General features: G+C 38.4%; 1 protein-coding gene across 14 annotated transcripts in view; it reads left to right on the top strand.

The window, feature by feature from the left end:
- The window catches only part of ADAMTS6 (ADAM metallopeptidase with thrombospondin type 1 motif 6), a 318,047-nt gene that overhangs the window by 1,953 nt on the left and 291,778 nt on the right, over positions 1-24,316 (top strand). For all 14 annotated transcript variants that reach the window (XR_016220205.1, XR_016220208.1, XR_016220206.1 and 11 more), the window contains exons 2-4: positions 7,399-7,770; positions 10,804-11,168; positions 22,661-22,829. Coding sequence is in view for 6 of the 14 variants with exons in the window: in XM_089312802.1 (XP_089168928.1) it covers positions 7,677-7,770; positions 10,804-11,168; positions 22,661-22,829 (628 nt within the window). In the remaining 8 variants the exon portion in view is untranslated. The remainder of the gene's footprint in view (positions 1-7,398; positions 7,771-10,803; positions 11,169-22,660; positions 22,830-24,316) is intronic.

Here is a 24,316-nt window from a genome sequence, read left to right as displayed (position 1 = left end):
TAAGTAATTTCAAACAAATAAAATCCATTCATTTGCCACAGTTGGCAACAAATATCAGTATTATGTTATTTCTATTTTTGTGAACCCCAAGAGGAAAACCTACAGCGTTAAGACCTAAAATATTATAGTATTTTCATGTTTGGTCCAATACCTGTAAGACTAATTCTACTGTTGTCTACTGTTACTACTTCCTCTTCATTTCCTTAGCAACCACTAGCAGCTACTCGTGGTTTAGTATGGACCTGTCTGCCAAATCTTACTCTGTTTGTGACTTTAGTGAGAATGAATAAAATAAATGAATTAACAGAGTTAAAAGCATATTTGGAATATTTTTAGGGGAGAAAAAGAGGAGGGGAAGTAGATACTCTCTTAGTTCCCCCAAAAGACATGGTTATCAACATATTGAATAGCCCCAAGAGAAAAAGATGTTGATTTTTCTTTTCCAGGAAAGAAGTTCTGATACAGATAACATATATTTACCTTGTTATCTATAAAAATTTTGGGTTTATATTAATTTAGGCCTTGACTTTTGTAAGTTGTGTTTTATATTTTAACTTTTGACTCCTTTGCTTTTATTGATAGGTAAATTTTGAGTAATTTGTGTTTAATTATATATTGCCTTGGAGACTAATCTCAGAAAGTTTATAAATGACCTTTGTACTTAGAAACCTAGTCATGTTCTTGGCAATTAGTTGCTGATGAGAAATATTTACTGAGAGAGTAAATGGGAAATGAAATGAAAAGTTAATTTTCATGTGTAAAAGTTAAATATTCAAAGGGAGCATGGAATTTTTGCTTCTTGGATGGAGACCAAATCAGCCTTAAAATAAATAATAAGAGTTAAGATGGATGAAAGAAGTGGAGAGGGATTTATACATGTTCTTTAGCTCCATAATAATAGTTCATGAGAGGAAATTATTACCTTGGCTACACTCAGATCACTTGAGTGGGAAGTAAAGATGATAGAGGAAAAAGACAAGTAATAACCCTTTGACCAGGGCAGATTACTGGGGGAATCATAGTAGTGCAAGTTGTCTGGTTTTACTTCTATTTAACTAGTGTTGTTTTGATTCATGGAAATATGTAAATGATCCCCTAACTTTACTGGCTGGTGCATTTATATTAAAAAAAAAAGACATTTGAAATTAAAGTAAAGTGGAATTTTTATTCTGTTTTCAAATTTTAAATACTTATAAATGCAATTATCATCTTTAACAGGATACTTCAGAAAGTTCATGGAAAAATGGAATTAAAAGATAAGTTTAATTTGGTACCCAAAAAATCCATGCAGTTTTTCATAATATGAATTTTTGTGAACTTTTTGAAGACCCTGATACTGTTTGCTTTTAGGCAGTATAACCTAGTTGATCGACTCATATCCCAGTTAATCATTATATCCAACTATTCCATATTTCTGAGGGAAGGAGGAATATGAAACTTTTTGAAGGAAAACCTTTGAAATATGATTTAGATAATGAGGGAAGGAGGGCTAACAGTCCTTAAAGTGAAGTGTGCAGAATTTTAAATCATGTGTCATGTGTAATCCAATGTAATCTCTCAACAAGTTTTTGAAAGTAAGTATCATTATCATGATTTTGTAGATGAGTAAACAGATCCAGAGAGGTGTGATAACTTGGGGTCAAGCCAGACCTTTAGGCTTTTGTATTTTCCATAACATAATGGTTCTGCTATATAACTTAAATGCATTGTGCTTTATGCATAATGATTTCTGGACAATTGTCTGGTATTTTAATGTTAGTCTGAACTTTAGAAACTGTATCTGGAAAAATCTGAGCTGTTACAGATTTGTTTATGGGATCCAGATTAACCTCCTCAGCAGGTGTCAGAAAGTAGGTTAACTCATTCGCTTTTATCTTGTTGGTGATTAAGAGTGTTAAGTTTTGTTAGTTGTGTTGTTTTTAGTTGAGTTCTAGCCAATCATTTACTTAATGTTCCTTCACTGAGCACTAGGGCTTGTGCAGTGAGAGAGTGAAAAATGAGTAAAAACATCAAATTTATTGAGTGCCCATGTGCCAGATACTGTATGTATCAAGTGGTAAATCCAAGATTGTAATTGTAACTCTGATTTGTTTCAATTCAGAGCTCCTGTTCTGTCTACCATGCACCAAATAAACCTCTCTTGCTTTGTGTGTGTGTGTGTGTGTGTGCGCGCACTGCAAATCCTTAAATCATTAGTCTACTTCTGGCCAAATAGTAACTTAACTACTTTTTTTTCCCCTCAATGTTACTGCCTTAGTCAGCTTGGGTGTTTATAGAATGATATTAGTAAGAGTAGGAGTGAAGGTTACAAAACTCTGAAAAGCAGGATATTTGTCAAGGAGGAAAAATTGTTTTCCCCTAAATCCAACCAAATGTATTTTCAGTTTGCCATTAGTTTCAAAGTCTAGGAAAACAGGAAGAAAAGAAGGAATGATTCAGTATAAAGTTAACTCAAATGTGCTAGTTATATTACTCTTTTTTTTTTTTAAAGGATTTATTTATTTATTTGAAAGGCAGAGTCACAGAGGCAGAGAGAGAGAGAGAGAGAAAGTCTTCCAACTGCTGGTTCACTCCCCAAATGGCTGCAATGGTCAGAGATGCACCAATCTGAAGCCAGGAGCCGGGAGCTTCTTCTGGGTCTCCCACATGGGTGCAGGGGCCCAAGGACTTGGGCCTTCCTTCACTGCTTCCCCTGGCCATAGCAGAGAGCTGGATGGGAAGTAAAGCAGCTGGTTATTGAACCGCCACCCATGTGGGATGCAGGCGCTTACCCATTATGCTACAGCGCTGGCCCTAATTGTATTACTGTTTAAAGGAAGATTACAAAGTAAAGTATGTGGGGTTCTCACTGAATGTCAGACATTTTTACTCAAAACATTTTAGTGATTTGAAAATAAAATAATGAGAATGAATATTGTTCATGTAGCAACAATGATACTTTAATGTTTCATGGGAAGTTTTAGAATATTAAAATTATATATAAGTAGGCTAGATATAAAGAAAATGAATATTGGGCTGATTGTGTGGTATAGTGTGTCAGGCCTCTGCCTGTGGTGTCAGCATCCTATATGGGCACCGTTTGGGTCCTAGCTGCTCCTTTTCCAATTCAGCTCTCTGCTTGTGGCGTGGGAGGGCACACAAGTGCTTGGGCCCCTGCACCCACATGGGAGACCTGGAGGAGGCTCCTGACTCCTGGCTTCAGATCTACCCAGCTCTGGCCATTGTGGCCATTTGGGGAGTGAACTGTGGATAGAGAATCTTTCTCTGTCTCTCCTTCTCTGTCTATAACTCTACCTCTCCAATAAATAAATAAAATATTTTTAAAAAGATAAGTAATATTATTGAACAGAGGTATCACTTAGTCTTTATAGATTTTTCCTTGAGAAAGAATATATAGTGTCTGCTGTCTTGCCTAAATCATTGTAAAAATAATTTTGAGGTGAAATAATTGTTATATGTAAAGTTGCTAAAATCTGTTTACATTAACTAACCAATGCCATTTATGAATATACCGATGTTGATTATATGTAACTGATTTTGAATATTTAAGTTTCAGTTTACTGGAAGTATGATATAATAGAATTTATTCTGAAGTAATAAATTATGTAAACTGACGGAGATTTGGTATCTTCCATCTTCTGATTTATTCTTTAAGAGGCTATAATAGACGGGGCAGGGCCAGGCTGAAGCTAGGAGCCAGGATCCCCGATGTGGGAGCAGGGACATAAGTACTTGAGCCATTAACTGCTCAGGTGCATTAACAGGGAGCTGGATCAGAAACAGTAACTGGGACTCAAACTAGCACTCTGATATGGGATGTGATGTTCAAAGAGGCAGCCTAAGCCACTGTATCACAGCATCTGCCCAAATACAGAGAATTTAGGCTTTAGAGCCAGAAGCCTTGTACCTGAATCTGGGCTCCTCTGTTTTCTAGCTATCTGACCTCTTTAAGCGTCAGCGGTATCTGAAATTGATGGCAATATTAGTTATCAGTTGCTCCATAACAACTTACCACAAACTCAGCAAAATTTTTTTTTTTTTTTTTAGAAAATGTATTTATTTGAGAGGTAGAATTACAGACAGAGAGCTGGAGAGACAGAAAGGTCTTTTATCTGTTGGCTCATTGCCCAGTGGCCACAACGGCCAGAGCTGGGCCTATCCGAAGCCAGGAGCCAGGAGCTTCTTCTGGGTCTCCCATGCAGGTGCAGGTGCCCAAGCACTTGGGCCATCTTTCACTGCTTTCCCAGGCCATTAGCAGAGAGCTGCATCAGAAGAGGGGCAGCCAGAACACAAAACTGCACCCATATAGGATGCTGGCACTGCAGGCAGAGGCTTAGTGTACTATGCCACAGCGCTGGCCCCCAAACTCAGCAGTTTAACATAACATACATTTATTATCTCACAGTTTCTGTGTATTAAGAATTCAGCCATGACACGGCTAAGTCCTCCTGCTTCTCTCATAAGCTTACAAAGGATCTCTCATAAGCTTACAAAGTGATGGTTAGGACTGGGGTCTTCATGGAAACCCACTCTGGGGAAGAATGTGCTTCTAAGCTCACATATCAGTGGGCAGGTTTCAGTTTCTTGAATACTGTTGGGCTGAGGACCTCATTTCCTGTTGATGATATTTGGAAGCTATTCTCTGTTCTTTGCCATGTAGGCATCTTCATATGGCAGCCTGTGTCTTCCAAACCAATGAGAGAGCCTGCTAGCAAAATGGAAGTCAGAGTATTTTGTAATCTAGTCAAGGAAGTGACATCCCTTCAGTATTGAGATGTATTGTCTTGGTTAGAATTAAATGATTCAGTGGGAGGGGATTATATAGGGGCATTGATATTAGGAGATGGAATCATTGGGACCATCAGAGTGCCCTGTTGATGGGGCAATAATAACTGCCTCACAAGATTGTCTTGAAGATTAGAAGAAGTAATATTAATTTAAAGTTCTTTATTTTTGGTCTGACCTTAAACTACCTTACCTTCTTCTTACCTTAGTCTTCTGCATAGGAACCTAATTTATTATTATTGCTATTCTAATACTGTTTACTATTTTTCTCTTTTGCTTGCCATCTAGATTTTTTAGAATGCATACTGTGTATGTAATGATGTCCTAAAGTAATCTGACTTGTGAAATTCTATTAATCTTCCAGGCCTTATCACAAAATGCTCTTTTCCTACAAATCTTATTTGATTCATGCTTCTCTGACTTAGAGATCATGACCCTTATCTAATCTCTTGAAACAATTTTTCATAACTTTATTGTGGTATTATCAGTCTGTCTTGATTTTTTTCTTCATTATTTAAATTTTGAGCTTCTTAAGAGCAAGGATTTTATCTTAATCTTTTCTGTATCCCTTAATCCTGTCTGTATTCTGAGTTGTTGTAACATCACCTTTTAAACATGGTAAGACAATATTTGTTGATTAATGAATTAGTTTTGCCAAGCCTTAACAGTTTAATAACTTGTGGAGGCAGATGTGAGGAATTTTAAATAGTTGTGGTTGTTTTAAATGTTGTAATAACCACTATTTCTAGCACCATAGGGGATAAAGTATTTCACATAAATTAATTTTCCAGTTAACTACAAATATTCTTTTATTTGCCTAAGGTAATTTTATTTTAGCTGCTGTTCATTTTTTTAATCAATTTTTCAATCAACAAATATGTAGTAAGTACTTATTGGATGATAATTGCATGTATTAGAGACTTGGCATAGAATCTTTCTAATATCTTATTAATAGTATTTAGTCATTAAAAGTCATTAACTTTTTATCCCTGTCTTAGGCATAATATTGTGAGTTTCAGCTATTGAGCTATAATGCAGTTATATGCACAGTAGGAACTATTAAACTGTATAAGAACCACTTGCCTCTATCCCCAACTGTTGCTTTAGGGTTCTAAAGCAATTCTTTAGTTTTTTGATTCTTCTTTGGTCAGTTTTTTGCTGTTAGTAAGCTAGATCGTAGTTCCTGAGAAGTCAGGTGACCAAGTGTGCTGGTGTTATGTGTAAAATGTGAGTAGATGGCCTCTGTGAGTGAGGTTGTCTGCTGAAAGTAAAGAATATGAGATAGGATGTGAAATCTCTTGTGGTACCTAAAATAAGATTTTAAAAGTTTCTTTTTAGTTACATTCTAGAGAGTTAAAATTACCTCATTTAAATTGCTTTATAAGTCATATAAGACTTCCAGATAAAGTCAAGAGTTACAGTAAATATGGCTTAACTTTTTAGAAGTTGAATTTGTGATACTGAGTGTTCAGATGGTTGCTAAGTGTCACTCCAAATTTGTAAATCTACTTTGTCAGAAAAAAATGATAGGTGCAATGATAGGTGCCTCATAAAGCAACATAGCAATTTTGGGGTATGAGTGGATTCACAGGGTGTCTTCAAGAATGTTATCTTCTGCAGCTTCCCCAGGTGCATTAGCAGGAAGCTGGATCAGAAGCAGAGTAGCCAGGACTTGAACTAGCACTTAGATACAGGGTACTGGTGTTTCCAGTGACAACTTATACCAGGGCGTCAGACCTTGCTTGGGCCACTGCCACGCACACAGGAACTCAGGATGGAACTCTGTTCCTGACTTTGGCCTGACCCAGAATTGGCTGTTGCAGCCATTTGAGGAGTGAACCAGCAGATGGAAGACTTCTCTCTCTCTCTCTCTCTCTCTTGTTCTTGCTCTCTCGCTTTCTCTCTCTTTCTGTCTTTATGCATGTAGTTTCTGTTTTAAAAAAAGAATAAGCAGTGGTTGGCGCTGTGGCATAGCAGGTAAAGCCGCCGCCTGGGGTGCCAGCGTCCATATGGGCACTGTCTTGAGTTCCAGCTGCTCCACTGCCATTTCAGCTCTCTGCGAATGCATCTGGAAAAGCAGCAGATGACCCAAGTCCTTAGGCCCTGCACCCGTGTGGGAGACCTGGAAGAAGCTCCTGGCTCCTGGTTTCAGCCTGGCTCTGTCCTGGCCATTGCAGCCATTTGGGGAATGAACCAGCAGATTGAAGATCTCTGTCTTTCTCTCTCTAACTCTACCTTACAAATAAATAATTTTTTTAAAAAAGAATTGGATCTTTTACTGTCACATACAGTTAACTTAGATTATGAAGTAAGTCTGCTTTTTGTTTTATCAAAAGGAGGTTAGCTGACTTATCTTAAAGGTTTATTAAAAAGAATTGTGATTCTTCAGATTTCTTTGATTATTAAGTCACTGTGGCATTATTCTGCTATTTAGGTTTCTAATTCTGTGTTTAGTCTTGTGAAAGTTTATTTAGACTAAAAAGAACAATGTTACAATGTTTTTTAAATGTTGTATTATTTTATATTTATATTCTTTGGCAAACATTCAGTGATATGTAGTAGGTTTGTCCTTTGAGAGTATTTTTTTAATTAACTTAAATTTTTTCCCTCTAGGTAAAAAAATGGCCATACTCTAGTAACTAATCAGCCTAATGCTTTGCTTTTGAAATTTTTACCATCACTATTTTTTTTCATTTTGGATTGAGAAAATGAATCCAGATATAGAAGAAAGTACGGGATGTTGGAAAAAATTACTTGTTAAACAGTGGAATATTTAATAACAATTTTCAAGAAGTTTCAGAGAAATAAAACTGTTATGCTTCGATTTTGGTATGGTATTGACTCTCTAGCACATAGGTAGCCCTCCAAAATATCATCCAGTTTTCTAAATTATGGAAATTTTGTGGAAGACGTTAACATGGATTCTGAGCCTCATCATGGCTTCATCGGAATTTCATGACCACAGACTTTCATACAGTTCTCAAGGTAGGATTCCTGATTTTGAAACTGACAAGAATGTTGTTAATTATCAGCTAAAAAAAATTCTTAGTACTTAGTTTGGGTGAGCACTTTCTTTGGAATATGTAGTGGCTGGAACAGAGGCCTACAGTATTAGTTCAGTGCTAGTTTCATCAATGTAAAGGGACTATAAGCATCTTTTAAACTTGTCCTACTGGGTCTGTTAATGTCCAGGGAGTTTTAGAGTTGACTGGTCTTTCTTGGAAAATGATAGACCCAGACAGTTTCTTCTTCTGAAACCTACATTTAAGTAGATTTATTCCTTGCTAGGGTTTTTGGGCAAGGTCATGTTAAAAGAGAATCAAGGAGATATTGTAAAAGAGGAAGAAACAGATAAATCCTTATATAGGACACTTTTTATAGGGACTTTTTTTTTTTTTTTTTTTTTTTTTTTGACAGACAGAGTGGATAGTGAGAGAGAGAGACAGAGAGAAAGGTCTTCCTTTTGCCATTGGTTCACCCTCCAATGGCCGCCACGGCCAGTATGCTGTGGCCGGCACACCGCGCTGATCCGAAGGCAGGAGCCAGGTGCTTCTCCTGGTCTCCCATGGGGTGCGGGGCCCAAGCACTTGGGCCATCCTCCACTGCCCTCCCGGGCCACAGCAGAGAGCTGGCCTGGAAGAGGGGCAACTGGGAAAGAATCCTGTGCCCGGACCGGGACTAGAACCCGGTGTGCCGGTGCTGCTAGGTGGAAGATTAGCCTATTGAGCCGTGGCGCCGGCCCCTATAGGGACCTTTCAAGAGAAAAAAGTTCTTCAAAATTAAAAATTATGATCTAAGGATTAGAATCTGAGTAAAAGAGTGAGTGTTGTAAAATGTTTAACTTTTCAAATTCTAAATCTTATAATTTTAATCTATAGATTTGAACTTTATATTATAGAAATGGTCTTTAAAATAAAAGTCCTAAGAGTAAATACTGTTTTGTTTTCCATGAACCAATCCAATCCTTATAGAATTACTGAAGGCATGCCTTTGTATCCCCTTCCCTTGAAAGCATAGTAATAGATTGGTTTTTGGTGTTGCTGAGCCAGATTTCGAAGATTATTTAAGATTGATGTATATGACTGAAAGTCCATATTAAAAAGTGTGGGTCTCAAAGTAGATTATCAAAGCTATGGTGTTTAGTATGAACTCTTTTAAAAAATAAATTTATAAGAAGTAAAATAAATTGTGTTTTATTTCCATTTGGTTATGGTTTCATGGAGGTTTATATGTGTGAGTAAACTCCATGTGTGGACAGTGAGGCAAGAGGAAAACATTTGGTTTCCCTCAGTGGTAAATATAGTTGAAGGAAGGTTTGCATAAAATGGTAGAAGGGTAATATTTAGTGCATCTAAGTGAGGAAAATATGTTCAATAGTTTTCTGAATTTTTATCCAGTCTGATGATTTTTTTTGAGGTAGTTTGAGATTTTTATTCTGAATAATTATTTCCAGGAGATAAGTTATCATAGTTTTTATTTTTCACTTTTCTATATCAGTCTGATGATTTTTAACAGCTTTATTTAGATAAAATATACATAATGTACAATTCACCTTTTTTTTTTAAAATTTTTTGACAGGCAGAGTTAGACACTGAGAGAGAGAGAGAGACAGAGAGGTTATAGACAGTGAGAAAGAGACAGAGAGAAAGATCTTCCTTCTGTTGGTTCATTCCCCTAATGGCCGCCATGGCCGGCACTGTGCCAATCCGAAGCCAGGAGCCGGGTGCTTCCTCCCGGTCTCCCATGCGGGTGCTGGGACCCAAGCACTTGGGCCACCCTCCACTGCCTTCCTGGGCCACACAGAGAGCTGGATTGGAAGAGGAGCAACTGGGACTAGTACCCGGTGCCCCAACCAGGACTAGAATCCGGAGTGCCGGTGCCGCAGTTGGAGGATTAGCCTAGTGAGCCACAGTGCCGGCCTATAATTCACCTATTTGAAGTATACAAATTCGATAGTTTTTGGTATTTTCAGAGTTGTCATATTGCCGTGTCAATTTTAGAATATTTTCATCACTACAAAAGGAAACTCTGTACCCATTGCATAGCTTTTAAATTCTCTCTAAACTACCCCACCCACAATCAAGGCAACTTCTTAACCTTTAGATTTCTGTAACTAGAGATTTGCCCATTCTAAATATTTCATATAAATGGAATAATAGAATATGTTTATTCTATGATAGAATATATCTTTTATGACTGGCTCCTTTTACTTAATATGATATTTTTATAATATTAGATAATGTACTTTGCAATGACAGTTATAAAGGATCATTCACATCGTAACATGTATCAATACTGCTTTCCTTTTTACTGCAGGATAATAATATATTGTAAGTGTATGCCATATTCTGTTTTATCAGTTATTAGAAATTTTAGTTATTTCTCTTTTTCACTATTATGAATAGTACTGGTATGTACATTCATGTGCAGATTTTTGCATGGGTGTGTGTTTTTATTTCTCTCATACATCTACCTATAGGAGGGATTACTGAATCAAATGATAATATCATGTTTAACATTTTGAGGAACTGTCAGACAGTTATCCAAAGTGGATACAATGTTTACATTCCCACTGATGATTTAAAAAAAAATAGTTTCTATAAGACTATAGAAATTCTACATAAACTCTTTTGGATAACTTTCAAAAATAGATTTTATCTGAGCTAAATTCTTTTATATATTTATACTTTTCATTGTTTTTTGTTTCAATATAAAATGATCATACTTGTGATAGAATTTAGCTGTAGATTCTATGTTTTTAAAATTAAATTTAATGAAGAAAAATAGTCTACAAATAACAAAATAGTATTTTAGGGAATGAAATAATTAAAATTAATATTCATATTTTAAACTTTTGCTCTTTCATTTTTATCTATTTTCAATTTTTTTGGTCTATATCTTGCATAAAATGATACATAGATTTAACTGAGAGTTGTTGTTTATATTGCTGCTTTGTTCTGCTAAATTTTCTTTTCTTCCATGTGTTTTTTCTGTATTCTCTGCCTTGTGATTAAAAAGAGGAATTCCTGACTTATCTTGAACAGTACCAGCTAACTATTCCAATAAGAGTTGATCAAAATGGAGCTTTTCTCAGCTTTACTGTGAAAAATGATAAACACTCAAGGAGAAGACGGAGTATGGACCCTATTGATCCACAGAAGGCAGTATCTAAGTTATTTTTTAAACTTTCAGCCTATGGGAAGCACTTTCACCTAAACTTGACTCTCAATACAGATTTTGTGTCCAAACATTTTACAGTAGAATATTGGGGAAAAGATGGACCCCAGTGGAAACATGATTTTTTAGACAACTGTCATTACACAGGATACTTGCAAGATCAACGTAGCACAACTAAAGTGGCTTTAAGCAACTGTGTTGGGTTGGTAAGTAGATCCTGTAATTTTAAATTTCTGATGAGAAAATAGGCTTACAATGTGTATGTCTGCTCAAAATGAGTATGTGTGTATGTGTTGGGGTGGGGAATATGGAGGGTATGGTTTAAGTAGGAACGTAATAGTCCAAAATTTTTCATTTCTGCTGCCTTTGTTTTTAATTATCTTTTAAAATAATGTTTTTATTTACTTTTCAAATAACAGTCTTTGAAACTATTAATAGTAAAGGAATCAATAAAACCTTAGGTTTCTTTTTAGTCTTAAGTTTTTCTGTTCAAATCAGATATTTTTTATGTATAAGCAAAGCTCAGTCATTGGTGAAGACTTTGCAAGGTTATTTGTATGCGTGCGTGTATTACGGCAGGAGACCGTCACACTGATGCCTGTTTATTAGGTTTCTTTCTATATCTTTCTATGATATATAGCATAGCTTAAAATTACTTATTGTTTATCTAGGTTACAAGCTCTTAAAATGTAATCCTTAATACCAATATGTATGAAACAATTTTTCCAAATATTTATATGAAGATTGCTAATAAATCTTATGTTACTCTGAAAATGGGTTCAAGAGTACAGGCATTTGAATACATTCTAGTCTAATGGTAAATACACAGTTTAAAGTTGCACATAGTAATAGTTGCAGATCAAAATATATGCGTATAATTCCTCTGCTTCTATCCTGTTCAGGTTAATGTAGATATTCCACTATAGTTTTACCCATGTAAAAGAGTGCATTTTGATGCCCAAGTAGTATTTTCAGAAACTGTTTTTATTCTTTACTACAATGCTGATATTCTTATTTTTATATCAATATTAAATAACTATATAATTAGATTGGACTTTAAATAAGTTTTCATTCTGCAAAGACTATCAAAAACTACACCACTGGCCGGCGCTGCAGCTCACTTGGCTAATCCTCTGCCTGCGGCACCGGCACTCCGGGTTCTAGTCCCGATTGGGGCGCTGGTTCTGTCCGGGTTGCTCCTCTTCCAGTCCAGTTCTCTGCTGTGGCCAGGGAGTGCAGTGGAGGATGGCCCAAGTGCTTGGGCCCTGCACCCCATGGGAGACCAGGAGAAGCACCTGGCTCCTGGCTTCGGATCAGCGCAGTGCGCTGGCCGTAGCAGCCACTTGGGGGGTGAACCAACGGAAAAAGGAAGACCTTTCTCTCTGTCTCTCTGTCTCTGTCTCTCTCTGTCTCTCTCTCTCAGTGTCTAACTCTGCCTGTCCCCCAAAAAAAAAAAAAAAAAAAGGGACTACACCATGGACCTCTAATGGTGTTGGGCCTTTTCAAGAACCAACATAACTCAGTTACTGTTCTCGCTGCTATGCTGCTTCACTTAAAGTACTGTGGAACAAAAAAAGGGTATTACTGGGGGGCAATTATGACACAGTAGGCTTCTAGCTCTTTTGACAATTTGTAGTAAGCTATGTGAAGAACTGTAGCTGTGCAGGGAATGACAAGTGCGACTTTCCTGTTTGCTGTGCACTTGGCTGTGCTTCCTCCTCCTCAGTGTTCAGGTTACTTCGGGAGAGGCTGTGCACTTTTTTACAAAAGGAAATGCACAATGAAGAGATTTTCTTTGTAGGTATATTTAAGAGTTTGCTCAGATTATCCACTTTCTATAACTATTAAATAAAATGAATTATTATAATTATTTAGATCATAGGTTTTGGGTTTAATTCATATAAATAGACACATGAGTACATTTATTGCTAATTTCTTTCTCTATAAGCAATGTTAGGACTTTTTATATAAAATAGATGAATCTTTAGGAAGTAAATTATTGAAAATAAATGTGGTCTAAAATTTACCATGTGTTAAAATGATACTTGCTGTTAATTATCTTGGAAGACTACTGTTCCTAGTCATTGACTAAATCCTTTATATTTGTCATATTTTTTGTTAAAGATTTATTTATTTATTTGAAAGGCAGAGTTACACAGAGAGAGAAGGAGAGGAAGAGAGAGAGAGAGAGAGAGAGAGAGAGGTCCTGCATTCACTGGTTCATTCCCCACTTGGCCACAACGGCTGGAGCTGTGCTGATCCAAAGCCAGGAGCCAGGAGCTTCCTCTGGGTCTCTCACCCAAGTGCAGGAGCCCAAAGACTTGGGCCATCTTCTACTGCTTTCCCAGAACATAGCAGAGAGCTAGATCAGAAGTGGAGCAGCCTTAGGCCAGCGCCACGGCTCAATAGGCGAATTGTCCGCCTTGCGGCGCCAGCACCCTGGGTTCTAGTCTGGGTCAGGGTGCCGGATTCTGTCCCGGTTGCCCCTCTTCCAGGCCAGCTCTCTGCTATGGCCTGGGAGTGTAGTGGAGGATGGCCCAAATCCTTGTCCCTGCACCTGCATGGGAGACCAGGAGAAACACCTGGCTCCTGGATTTGGATCAGCGCGGTGCGCTGGCCACAGTGTGCTGGCCGCAGCAGCCACTGGGGGGTGAACCAACAGAAAAGGAAGACTTTTCTCTCCGTCTCTCTCTCTCTCTCTTACTGTCCACTCTGCCTGTCAAAAAAAAAAAAAAAAAAAAAAAAAAAAAAAAAAAAAAAAGAAGTGGAGCAGCCAGGACTTGAACCTTTGCCCATATAAGATGCTGGCACTGCAATGCCACAGTGCCGGCCACAATATATTTGCTTTGTCATTAACGTTAATTATTGCTATCATTAGTTTTAACAGGTGGTAACATGAAAAAATTTGAGATTTGGGAAAAACAAAGAAAAACTAATTCAATTGTGGAATTTGAGGAGAAAAGATTCATTGGAGAGAAGGAGATGAGTTAGAACATGTAGAAGAAAATAGGGTCTATACGAAGACTCTGGCACTGTGAATAGACAGAATGAATTTGAACTACATCTTGGTGAAAATTTAGAAGACTTGTATCATACTAATTGTTTAAAAATCCTTGGCATGTTTAAGACTGATGGTATATAGTAAATATTTAATATTATTTTAAAAATTGGGATAGAATTGAAATGGATGTGGGGTAAAGAAAAGTAATTGAAGGTAGCTAAGGTTTTTCTTCTGGGTGAAAGTATATATGAATGTTACTAGTTGAGAAGTAATTCTAGATGAATGCTAGATTGGAGAAAACGTTGAAGAAAATATCTTTAGGGGGCTGGCGCTGTGGCGCAGCGGGTTAATGCCCTGGCCTGAAGCGCCGGCATCCCATATGGGTACCAGTTCTATTCCCGGCTGCTCCACTTCTGATCCAGCTCTCTGCTATGGCCTGGGATAGCAGTGGAGGATGGCCCAAGTCCTTGGGCTCCTGTACCCACGTGGGAGACCCAGAGGATGCTCCTGGCTTCGGATTGGCACAGCTCCGGCATTTGAGGCCATCTGGGGAGTGAACCAGTAAATGGAAGACCTCTCTCTCTCTCCTCTCTCTTAACTCTATCTTTCCAATAAATAAAATAAATTAAAAAAAAAATCTCTAGTGGCTGGCGCCGCGGCTCAATAGGCTAATCCTCCACCTAGCGGCGCCGGCACACCGGGTTCTAGTCCCGGTCGGGGCGCTGGATTCTGTCCCGGTTGCCCCTCTTCCAGGCCAGCTCTCTGCTGTGGCCAGGGAGTGCAGTGGAGGATGGCCCAGGTGCTTGGGCCCCGCACCCCATGGGAGACCAGGAGAAGCACCTGGCTCCTGCCTTCGGATCAGCGCAGTGTGCCGGCCACAGCACGCTGGCCATGGCGGCCATTGGAGGGTGAACCAACGGCAAAAGGAAGACCTTTCTCTCTGTCTCTCTCTCTCTCGCTATCCACTCTGCCTGTCAAAAAAAAAAAAAAAAAAAAAAAAATTCTTTAGTAAATGTGAGGAATTTGAAGAAATCAAAGTTAAAGTTGTCTGGTAGTATTAGGAAATTATAGTCCTAAAGTTTAGAAAATAATTTAGTTCTGGAAGCAAATAGCTATTTTTTTTAAAAAAAGATTTATTTATTTATTTGAAAGGCAAAGTTACAGAGAGGCAGAGAGAGAGAGAGAAATGTCTTCCATCTGCTGTTTCACTCCTCAAATGGCTACAACAGCCGGAGCTGAGATGATTCGAAGCCAGGAGCCAGGAGCGTCTTCTGGGTTCCCCACACAGGTACAGGGTCCCAAGCACTTGAGCCATCCTATACTGCTTTCCCAGGCCATAGTAGAGAGCTGGATGAAAAGTGTAGCAGCTGGGACTCGAACCGGTGCCCATATGGGATGCAGGCACTGCAGGCAGTGGCTTTACCCACCATGCCACAGTGCTGGCCCCGGAAGCAAATAGCTTGAGAGTCATTAATTCAGGTGACTGTTTATGAAATTGAGAAAACATCTGATGAGTCAACAGTGAGACTAACATTAAAAAAGGAAAATTTATATATATATATATATATAATTTACAGATATTTTTATATATGTCTGTATGGGCATGGAGTTATCCATGTATTCTTCTCCTTATTGAGACTTTGTCTTTCATTCCTTTTCCCATTGTTATCACCTTTGTGTTTTACCTTTTTCTTATTGACACTACATGGACATTGTTAAGTAACTGATTAGTTGACTAAGGCATGATCTGCCAGTTTTGTCTAGTAAAATTACCATTTTCTCCATGCAGCTGATAAGGAATTTGTGAGAAGGTATTTTGAGACTATGTAAATATTCAGTTTCTCATCACAGTTTTACTTACCTGTTGTAGAAACTTTCACTCTCATTCTTATTTTGTATTGTTAGATTCTTTATTCAAATAGAATATGTTAACAAGTTTTTTTTTTTTTAAAAACCTGCTTTACAAAGGCCACTACTGTTAATTGTGTTATTACTGGTTCTATATAAAATAGTTCCCAGTACACATGGGGCTGGCACCGTCGCTCACTTTGTTAATCCTCTGCCTGTGGCACCGGCTTCCCATATGGGCGCCGGGTTCTAGTCCTGTTTGCTCCTCTTCCAGTCCAGCTCTCTGCTGTGGCCCAGGAAGGCAGTGGAGGATGGCCCAAGTGCTTGGGCCCCTTTACCCGCATGGGAGACCAGGAAGAAGCACCTGGCTCCTGGCTTTGGATCAGCGCAGCGCCGGCCGTAGTGGCCATTTGGGGGGTGAACCAACGGAAGGAAGACCTTTCTCTTGTCTCTCTCTCTCATTATCTATATCTCTACCTGTCAAATAAATAAAAAAAAATAGTTCCCAATACACAGATCATTAGTATTTCTTAAGCATATTTCCTTACCCATAGTTTCACTGTTACAAGCCTTGTAACAAAGGAAAGTTTCCTAGAATTACTGACTACCAGTTATTCTCAGTAATGTCACAATGTAGTTTTCTTTATATTTGGACACAGTTTTCTGATCCAGATTTTTTTTTGTTTCCAATTACTTTTATTTTTTCATATTGAGAAAAGCATCATTTCTTTATCAGGTGATCAATAGTATCCAGTTCCTTGGTCCCTTATACCTACTGCCAGTTCTAAGGACTGAACCTTTGTATATTTCAAGAGGTCAGGGAGGCCAGGGAAGTATGCAAGAAAGAGCAAAGAACAGAATAGTTTAAAAAAAAAAAAAGAGAGAGAGAGAGATTGAGAAAACCCAGCAAGTATCCTGGAAGCCAAGAGAAGGAAGTATTTCAAGAGGAAAGTGTTGCTGATTAGTCAAAATAATAGTTGAGTTGGACTGAAAACTAGTCATTCAGTTTTTCAGTGAGGAGGTTATTAGTAGCTTTGATGAAAGCAGTTTTGATAAAATCTTGTTGGAGTTTAGTGGAAAAGCAAAAACCTCATTGTAGTAGGTTTAAGAGAGAATTAGATAAAAAATTACACAGTTGGTTATTTCAAGGACATTTGGAAAAGGAAGAAATGTTCAGTAGCCGAGGCAAAAGTGGGGTAAGAGGATATTTTGGGTGTTTTGCTTTTTTGTTTCTTTGAGATGATACTGATTATGTAGAAAGAGGGGAGACTGCTGGAGTTAAGTCCTTATTAGGTAAGAAGGGATGGAATCCTCTGCACAAATAGAATTACTTTTTGGGCCAGAACATTTGTGTAGTGGGTAAAGCTGCCACCTGCAGTGCTGACATCCCATATGGGTGTTGGTTTGAGGCCTGGCTGTTCTGCTTCCAGCTCTCTGCTATGGCCTGGGAAAGCAGTAGAAGATGGCCCAAGTGCTTGGGCCCCTGCACCCAGGTATGAGAACTGGAAGAAGCTCCTGGCTCCTGTCTTCCAGTTGGCTCAGTTCTGGCCATTGTGGCCATTTGGGGAGTGAACCAGTGTATGGAAGACCCCCCCTCCCCCTCTCTCCTTCTTTCTCTCTTTCTCTCTCTCTCCCCTCCTCCTCCTCTCTCTGTCTCTACCTCTCTCTGAAACTGTCAAATAAATAAAAATAAATCTAAAAATAAATAAATAAAAATAAAGAGAATTAAGGGCAGACTTGAAATTAGTAATGATCAATTTTAAACAAAATTTTTCATTGCTTGATTTTATTTATTTCAGTTAGAGAGCAAGCAAGTGAGCTCGAGGGAGAGCTCCTATTGGCCAGTTTTCATTTTCCAAAATCTGGAAACTCAATCTAAGTCTCCTACATGGGTGGCAGGGACCCAATCACTTGAGCCATTACCTCTTGCCTCCCAGGGTGTGCATTAGTGGGAAGCTAGAACCAAGAATGGAGTAGGGACTTGAACGTATGCACTCTGATATGTGATGTAGGTGTCCCAACTGGTATCTTAACCAGCATTTCAGACACTAGGCCAAATTCTCAGCCTGTGATGATGAATTTAAAATGAAACTGGTCAGCATATTGGTGTGTATTTCCCTGGCTAAATGTAGCTGCAAAGATGCAAATGCAGCAAAGTTGAATTTATCAAGATTGTAGTTTAGCCAAATGAATTCAATGAAGTGCAAAAGAGGCAAAGGAATTAAAGCTGGGTTGTGAGAGAAGTGAGAACATGAGGTGGGTACAGTGAACAGGTGTGGGTTCTAGTGGGGGTAAAAGGGCTGTTTTTTGGAGTTGAAATAGACATATATACTGAAAAGCGAATGGGATACTTGAAAGCAAGATTGTAGAAGGTTGTAGAAGGTTGCAAATGTTGATAATGCTATAGTCTAGAGTTTGTGGGCATGAGTGACTAAGATAAGAAGGACAAGGTATCTGAAGGAGAGGAAGTCAAAGTATTAGGAAAGAAGGGATTGCAGAGACCATTTGTTGCTGGTAGTTCTTAATCTGGGTCCTTGCATGTAATTTAGGAAGTCTGTGAACTGGAATGGGGAAAATTACAACTTTACTAATTCTTAACTGAAATTTACCATTTCCTTCAATTATAAGTACATGTAATACACCAATATATAATAATAGCAGTACCCATGGCTTTGCATCAATACAAACCAGTTCGTTTAAATCAAGTTAGAATTTTTGCACCTTTTTCAAGATTCTATTTTTATTTAATACTGTTGTGAATTTATTGTAGGTATTAGAGCCACTTAAGATATTCTGACTTACAGTGTTGAAGTCACATGTATAACATTTTAAGAATATTTTGATAAATATGCTTCACTACCATGAAATTACAAAATTTTATTTATAATGAAATACATATTATTTCCACCTTTAAAATATTATTCTGAGAAGGAATTCTTAGGTTTCTCCTCAACTTCTAAAAGAATTTAGGGCACATATATACCCATTTTATTAATTTTTTTTAATTTGAAAGGCAAAGTTACTGAGAGAGAGGGGGAGAGAGAGAGCAAGCAAGAAATCCTCCATCTTCTGGTTCACTCCCCAGATGGTGGCAATGGCCAGGATTGGGCCAGGAAAAGCCAGGAGCCAGGAGCCTCCTCCAGATCTTTCACTTGGGTGCAGGGGCCCAACTGCTTGGACCATCCTCTGCTGCTTTTCTACACACATTAGTAGAGAGCTGGATTGGAAATGGAGCAGCCAGGACTGGAATGGGCACCCATATGGGACTCCAGTGTCCATCGATTACTTCAGGAATGATATTGCAGAGAGTGAGTGATCGAGAAGCTAAAATCTTTAAGGAATGAGGGGAATGATGCTGGTGCTGCAGGCAGTGGCTTAGTCTGCTATGCCACATCATTGCACACTCCCCTCCCCCTTTTAAAAAATTTTATTTATTTGAAAGGCAGAGAGAGCGAGAGGGAGACACACACACATGCACACACACAGAGACAGACAGACAATGGAGAGAGAGAGAGAGAGAATCTTACATTTGCTGGTTTGCTTTCAAATGGTTGCCATGTCCAGAGCTTGGCCAGTCCCAGCCCAGGAGCCAGGAGCTTCATCCAGGTCTCCTATGTGGGTACAGTGGCCGAAGTACTTGGGTCATCTTCTGCTACTTTTCCCAGGTCATTAGCAGGGAGCTGAGTCGGAAATGGAGCACCTGGGAAATGAACTGGCACCCGTATGGGATGCCAGCATTGCAGGTGGCAGCTTAAACTGCTTTGCCACAATGGTGGCCCCAGGAACTTATTATTCTTAAACTAAGGCAACGGATAGTGAAAATAATATGAAGTGGTTAAGGGTTGCTTTTTTCAATATTTTCTTTGTTTTTGCCTTTCTTAGCTCATGTCATATAGGTGACTATCAACTTCATCTTATCTTTCTTTCCAACCATAACTTGAATTTCCCTTAGCAGCATCATAGAGGTTTAGAAGTCAAAGAGACTTTGGAGATTATCTAGACCAGAAGTTTTCAATTTTTTTCTTTTAAAATGATAAAATGTTATATGGAAGCTTACTATGTAGATTAACAAAAGCTTAGTCGATTTCTATCCAGGAATCCAAGCCATGTAGGTTTCCCTTTGTTGTCTGGTACAATATCCTGAGGGCACGTCCATTGAACCCCTAAGATTATCCAGAGTGCTGTTTCCAAACCTCTAATTAAGACTGACCCTTTTATTTTTCCAGCTGAGGAAATATGCCAAGAGAGTTTGTGTTTTATCCACAGGGTAAATTAGTTGGATTAAACGTGGTCCTCACATATACTATACTTAGGAAAGCACTATTAGACAAGGGTAGAATTTCTTAATTTTGATGCAGATAACACCATCTTATTTATTTTTATGAAAAAACTGATTTGTACCTGTTATATCTGAGACACTTTCTATAGTTGTAACTGATTCAAATAAATTTAAGATATAATCTCTTTGCTTTAAGAAAACAAGTTGTTTACTTGGGGAGATAAAGTTTCTTGCAGGTGAGATGTACCCAAACAGTGTGGAATTAATTGAAAATAAAATATATTAATAAGCTCTACTGGAGCTTCAAGGAGGGTGAAGGTACTCCGTATGGGCTAGAGAGAAAGTATGACTATTATGAACAGGAATTGACTAAGTAAATAGGAGTAAGGGATATAATACTATGAATAACAGCAGAGCTTTGGTTTAATTCCAACTCCTTCATTAGCCTCTATAAATATTGGGCATGTCCTTTACCTCTGAACCTGTTACTTCATCTGAAAACTGAGGAGGTATGGAATGCTGTTAATTAAGGACATATTATTTGGTATAATATAAGCCTTAATATGTCAATGTTTATCACAGTAGAAGCTTATTCTCTCATGATAGTGTCTACATCATACTTCTTTTTTTTTTTTTTTCAAGGTTTATTTATTTAAGAGGTAGAGTTATAGACAGAGAGGGAGAGACGGAGGGAGGTATTCCATCTGCTGGTTCACTCTTCAAATGGTTACACCGGCCAGAGCTGGGCTGATCCGAAGCCAGGCACCAGGAGCTTCTTCCAGGTCTCCCATACTTGGGCCATCTTCTACTGCTTTCCCAGGCCATAGCAGAGAGCAGGATTGGAAGAATAGCAGCCGGGACTTGAACTGGTATCCAAATGGGATGCAGGCACTGCAGGCTGTGGCTGCTCGACCTGCTATGCCACAGCGCCAGCCCCCATTTTTTTTTTTACAGACTTTTTTTTTTTAATAGAAAACTTTTATTTAATAAATATAAATTTCAAAAGTACAACTTTTGGATTATAGTGGTTCTTCCCCTCATAACCACCCTCCCACCCGCAAACCATCCCATCTCCTACTCCCTTTCCCATCCCATTCTTCATTAAGATTCATTTTTAATTATCTTTATATACAGAAGATCAATTCTATTCTGAATAAAGTTTTCAATAGTTTTCACCCACACAGACACACAAAATATAAAGTACTGTTTGAAGACTAGTTTTACCGTTAATTCTCATAGTACAACACATTAAGTACAGAGGCCCTGCATGGGGAGCAAGTGCACAGTGACTCCTGTTGTTGGTTCAACAATTGACACTTATTTATCCTGTCAGTAATCTCCCAAAGCTCTTGTCATGAGCTGCCAAAGTTATGGAAGCCTCTTGAGTTCACAATACAGACATCTTTTCTGTATTGTATCACACAAGGACCCAGGTTCCTACTTTTTATGGCTTCCACCCCTCCTAGATCTATGGAGTCCTTTTCATTCAGTTGACAGTAGGAAAACAGAGCATGGAGAATTACGGGGAGGTGTTCATGTGCTGGGCCTGAAAGTTGTATAAATATTCTGCCTATTTTTGTTTTAAGGATTTATTCATTTATTTGAAAGGCAGAGTAACAGAGAAGAGTGAGACAGAGAGAGGAAAAGAACTTCCATCTGCTGGTTTACTTCCCAAATGGCCATGTAAGCCAAGATCCAGGAATTCCATCCTGCCTTCCACATGTATGGGAGGGGCCTATGAATGTGATCCATCTTCCGATGCTTTCCCAGGCACATTAGCATAAATTGGATCCAGAGTGTAGTAGTGGGATTCTGAGCCAGCATTCTGATGTGGAATGCCAACACTACAAGTTGTGGCTTAACTTATCACACCACAATGCTGGTCTTTCTCCTGCTTATTTTTAGTGGTCATAACCTAATCACAAAGCTAAGCACAGAGGATGTAATTCATAATTTAGAGAGGAAATCAATTTTACCTCACAGAGTTGTTAGGAAGATTGGAGGAAACAATGTATGAGACAGGTTTTGTTCACAACATGGCCTGTGAAAGTATTTAAACATCATTTTTGTAAAATAGGGACTTTTTAAAAAGATTTATTTATTTATTTGAAAGGCAGAGTTACAGAGAGAGTGAGTGAGAGAGAGATCTTCCACCTGCTGGTTTACTACCCAAATGTCTACAATGGCCCAGGCTGAGCCAGGCCCAAGTCAGAAGCTTCTTCTGGGTCTCCCATGTGGGTGCAGGGACCCAAGCACTTAGGCCATCTTTTACTGCTTTCCCAGGCATATTAACAGGTAGCTGGATCAGAAGTGGAGCATCTAGGACACAAACTGCCACCCATATGGGATGCTGGCATTGCAGGCATTAGCTTAACATGCTATGCCATAAAACCCTCCTCAAATAGGGAAATTTGTATAATGTCTTTCTGAGTATAGGTAATAGACCAAATTTTATATTAACATGTGTAGCCTCCTTTTTAGAAAAGTATAATTTACTTTTGATTCTTGGTAATAGTGATAACTCAAATTTAAAATGATTCTTCTTGGTGAATTCTTTGTTTTTCTTTTAGCATGGTGTTATTGCTACAGAAGATGAAGAATATTTTATTGAACCTTTAAAGAATACCACAGAGGATTCCAAGAATTTTAGTTATGAAAATGGCCACCCTCATGTTATCTACAAAAAATCTACCCTTCAACAGCGGCATCTGTATGATCACTCTCATTGTGGGGTTTCAGGTAAGTGAATGTGCAGCTTTTACAAAACATATTGTATCACTGATTTCTGTTTGTTCTGACAAGTATAGTAAGATTGATAGTAAACATAAATGGAGGGCTAGCATTGTGGTGCAGTGGTTGTTGCTTACAACATGGGCATCCCACAGCAGAGGGCTGGTTCAAATCCTTGCTACTTTGCTTCCCATCCAGCTTTTTGCTATTGCACCTGGGAAGGAGCAAAGGCTAGCTCAAGTAGTTGGGCCCTGCCACCCATGTGGGAGACCAGGATAGAGTTCCTGGTTCCTGACTTTAGCCTGGCCCAGACATGGCTGTTGTTGCCATTTAAGGAGTGAATTAGTGGAGGGAAGATTATATAAATAAATAAATGTTAATAATTTCCATATCAGTAGTTTTAAGTCAATTTGGAAGCTTCTGGAGAAGTCCTTATAAATATAAAACTATGTATTTCTTTTTTTTAAGATTTATTCATTTATTTGAAAGGCAGATTTTTTTTTTCATTTTCGATTCTCTTTATATACAGAAGATCAGTTTAGCATACATTAAGTAAAGATTTCAACAGTTTGCTCCCACACAAACATAAAGTGAAAAATAATAGATGATTTTTTAAATGATGATGAAGTCAGATCAGACCTATTGTCATGTTTAATCCCAGTGAGAGTCAATTTGGGAATTGATAATTTCTTCTTTTTTTTTTTTTTTTTTTTTACAGAAGATCAGTTTAGTATACATTAAGTAAAGATTTCAACAGTTTGCACCCCCATAGAAACACAAAGCGAAATATACTGTTTGAGTACTCGTTATAGCATTAAGTCTCAATGTACAGCACATTAAGGACAGAGATCCTACATGAGGAGTAAGTGCACAGTGACTCCTGTTGTTGACTTTACAAATTGACACTCTTGTTTATGGCATCAGTAATCTCTCTATGCACCAGTCATGAGTTTCCAAGGCTATGGAAGCCTTTTGAGTTCACCGACTCTTATCTTGTTTAGACAAGGTCATATTCAAAGTGGAGGTTCTCTCCTCCCTTCAGAGAAAGGTACCTCCTTCTTTGAAGACCTGTTCTTTCCACTGGGATCTCACTCACAGAGATCTTTCATTTAGGGTTTTGTTTTGTTTTTTTTTTTTTTTTTTGCCAGAGTGTCTTGGCTTTCCATGCCTGAAATACTCTCATGGGCTTTTCAGCCAGATCGGAATGACTTTAGGGCTGATTCTGAGGCCAGAGTGCTGTTTAGGACATCCACCATTCTATGAGTCTGCTGAGTATCTCGCTTCCCATGTTGGATCACTCTCCCCTTTATTTATTCTATCAGTTAGTATTAGCAGGTACTAGACTTGTTTATGTGCTTCCTTTGACTCTTAGTCCTTGAAAGGCAGATTTAAAGAGAAGCAGAGGGAGAAAAAAAGAGAGAGAGAGAGTTCATCCTTCTGCTGGCCTGTTCCCCAGATGTCCACAACAGCAGGAGCTGGGCTTTCCAGGAGCCAGA

The sequence above is a fragment of the Oryctolagus cuniculus genome, chromosome 14, assembly GCF_051225735.1.
Source record: "Oryctolagus cuniculus isolate XC-2025 breed Fujian yellow rabbit chromosome 14, ASM5122573v1, whole genome shotgun sequence".
Lineage (NCBI taxonomy): Eukaryota > Metazoa > Chordata > Mammalia > Lagomorpha > Leporidae > Oryctolagus > Oryctolagus cuniculus.
The sequence above is the reverse complement of the archived record's forward strand: the minus strand, read 5'-3'. Positions and strand labels throughout refer to the sequence as shown.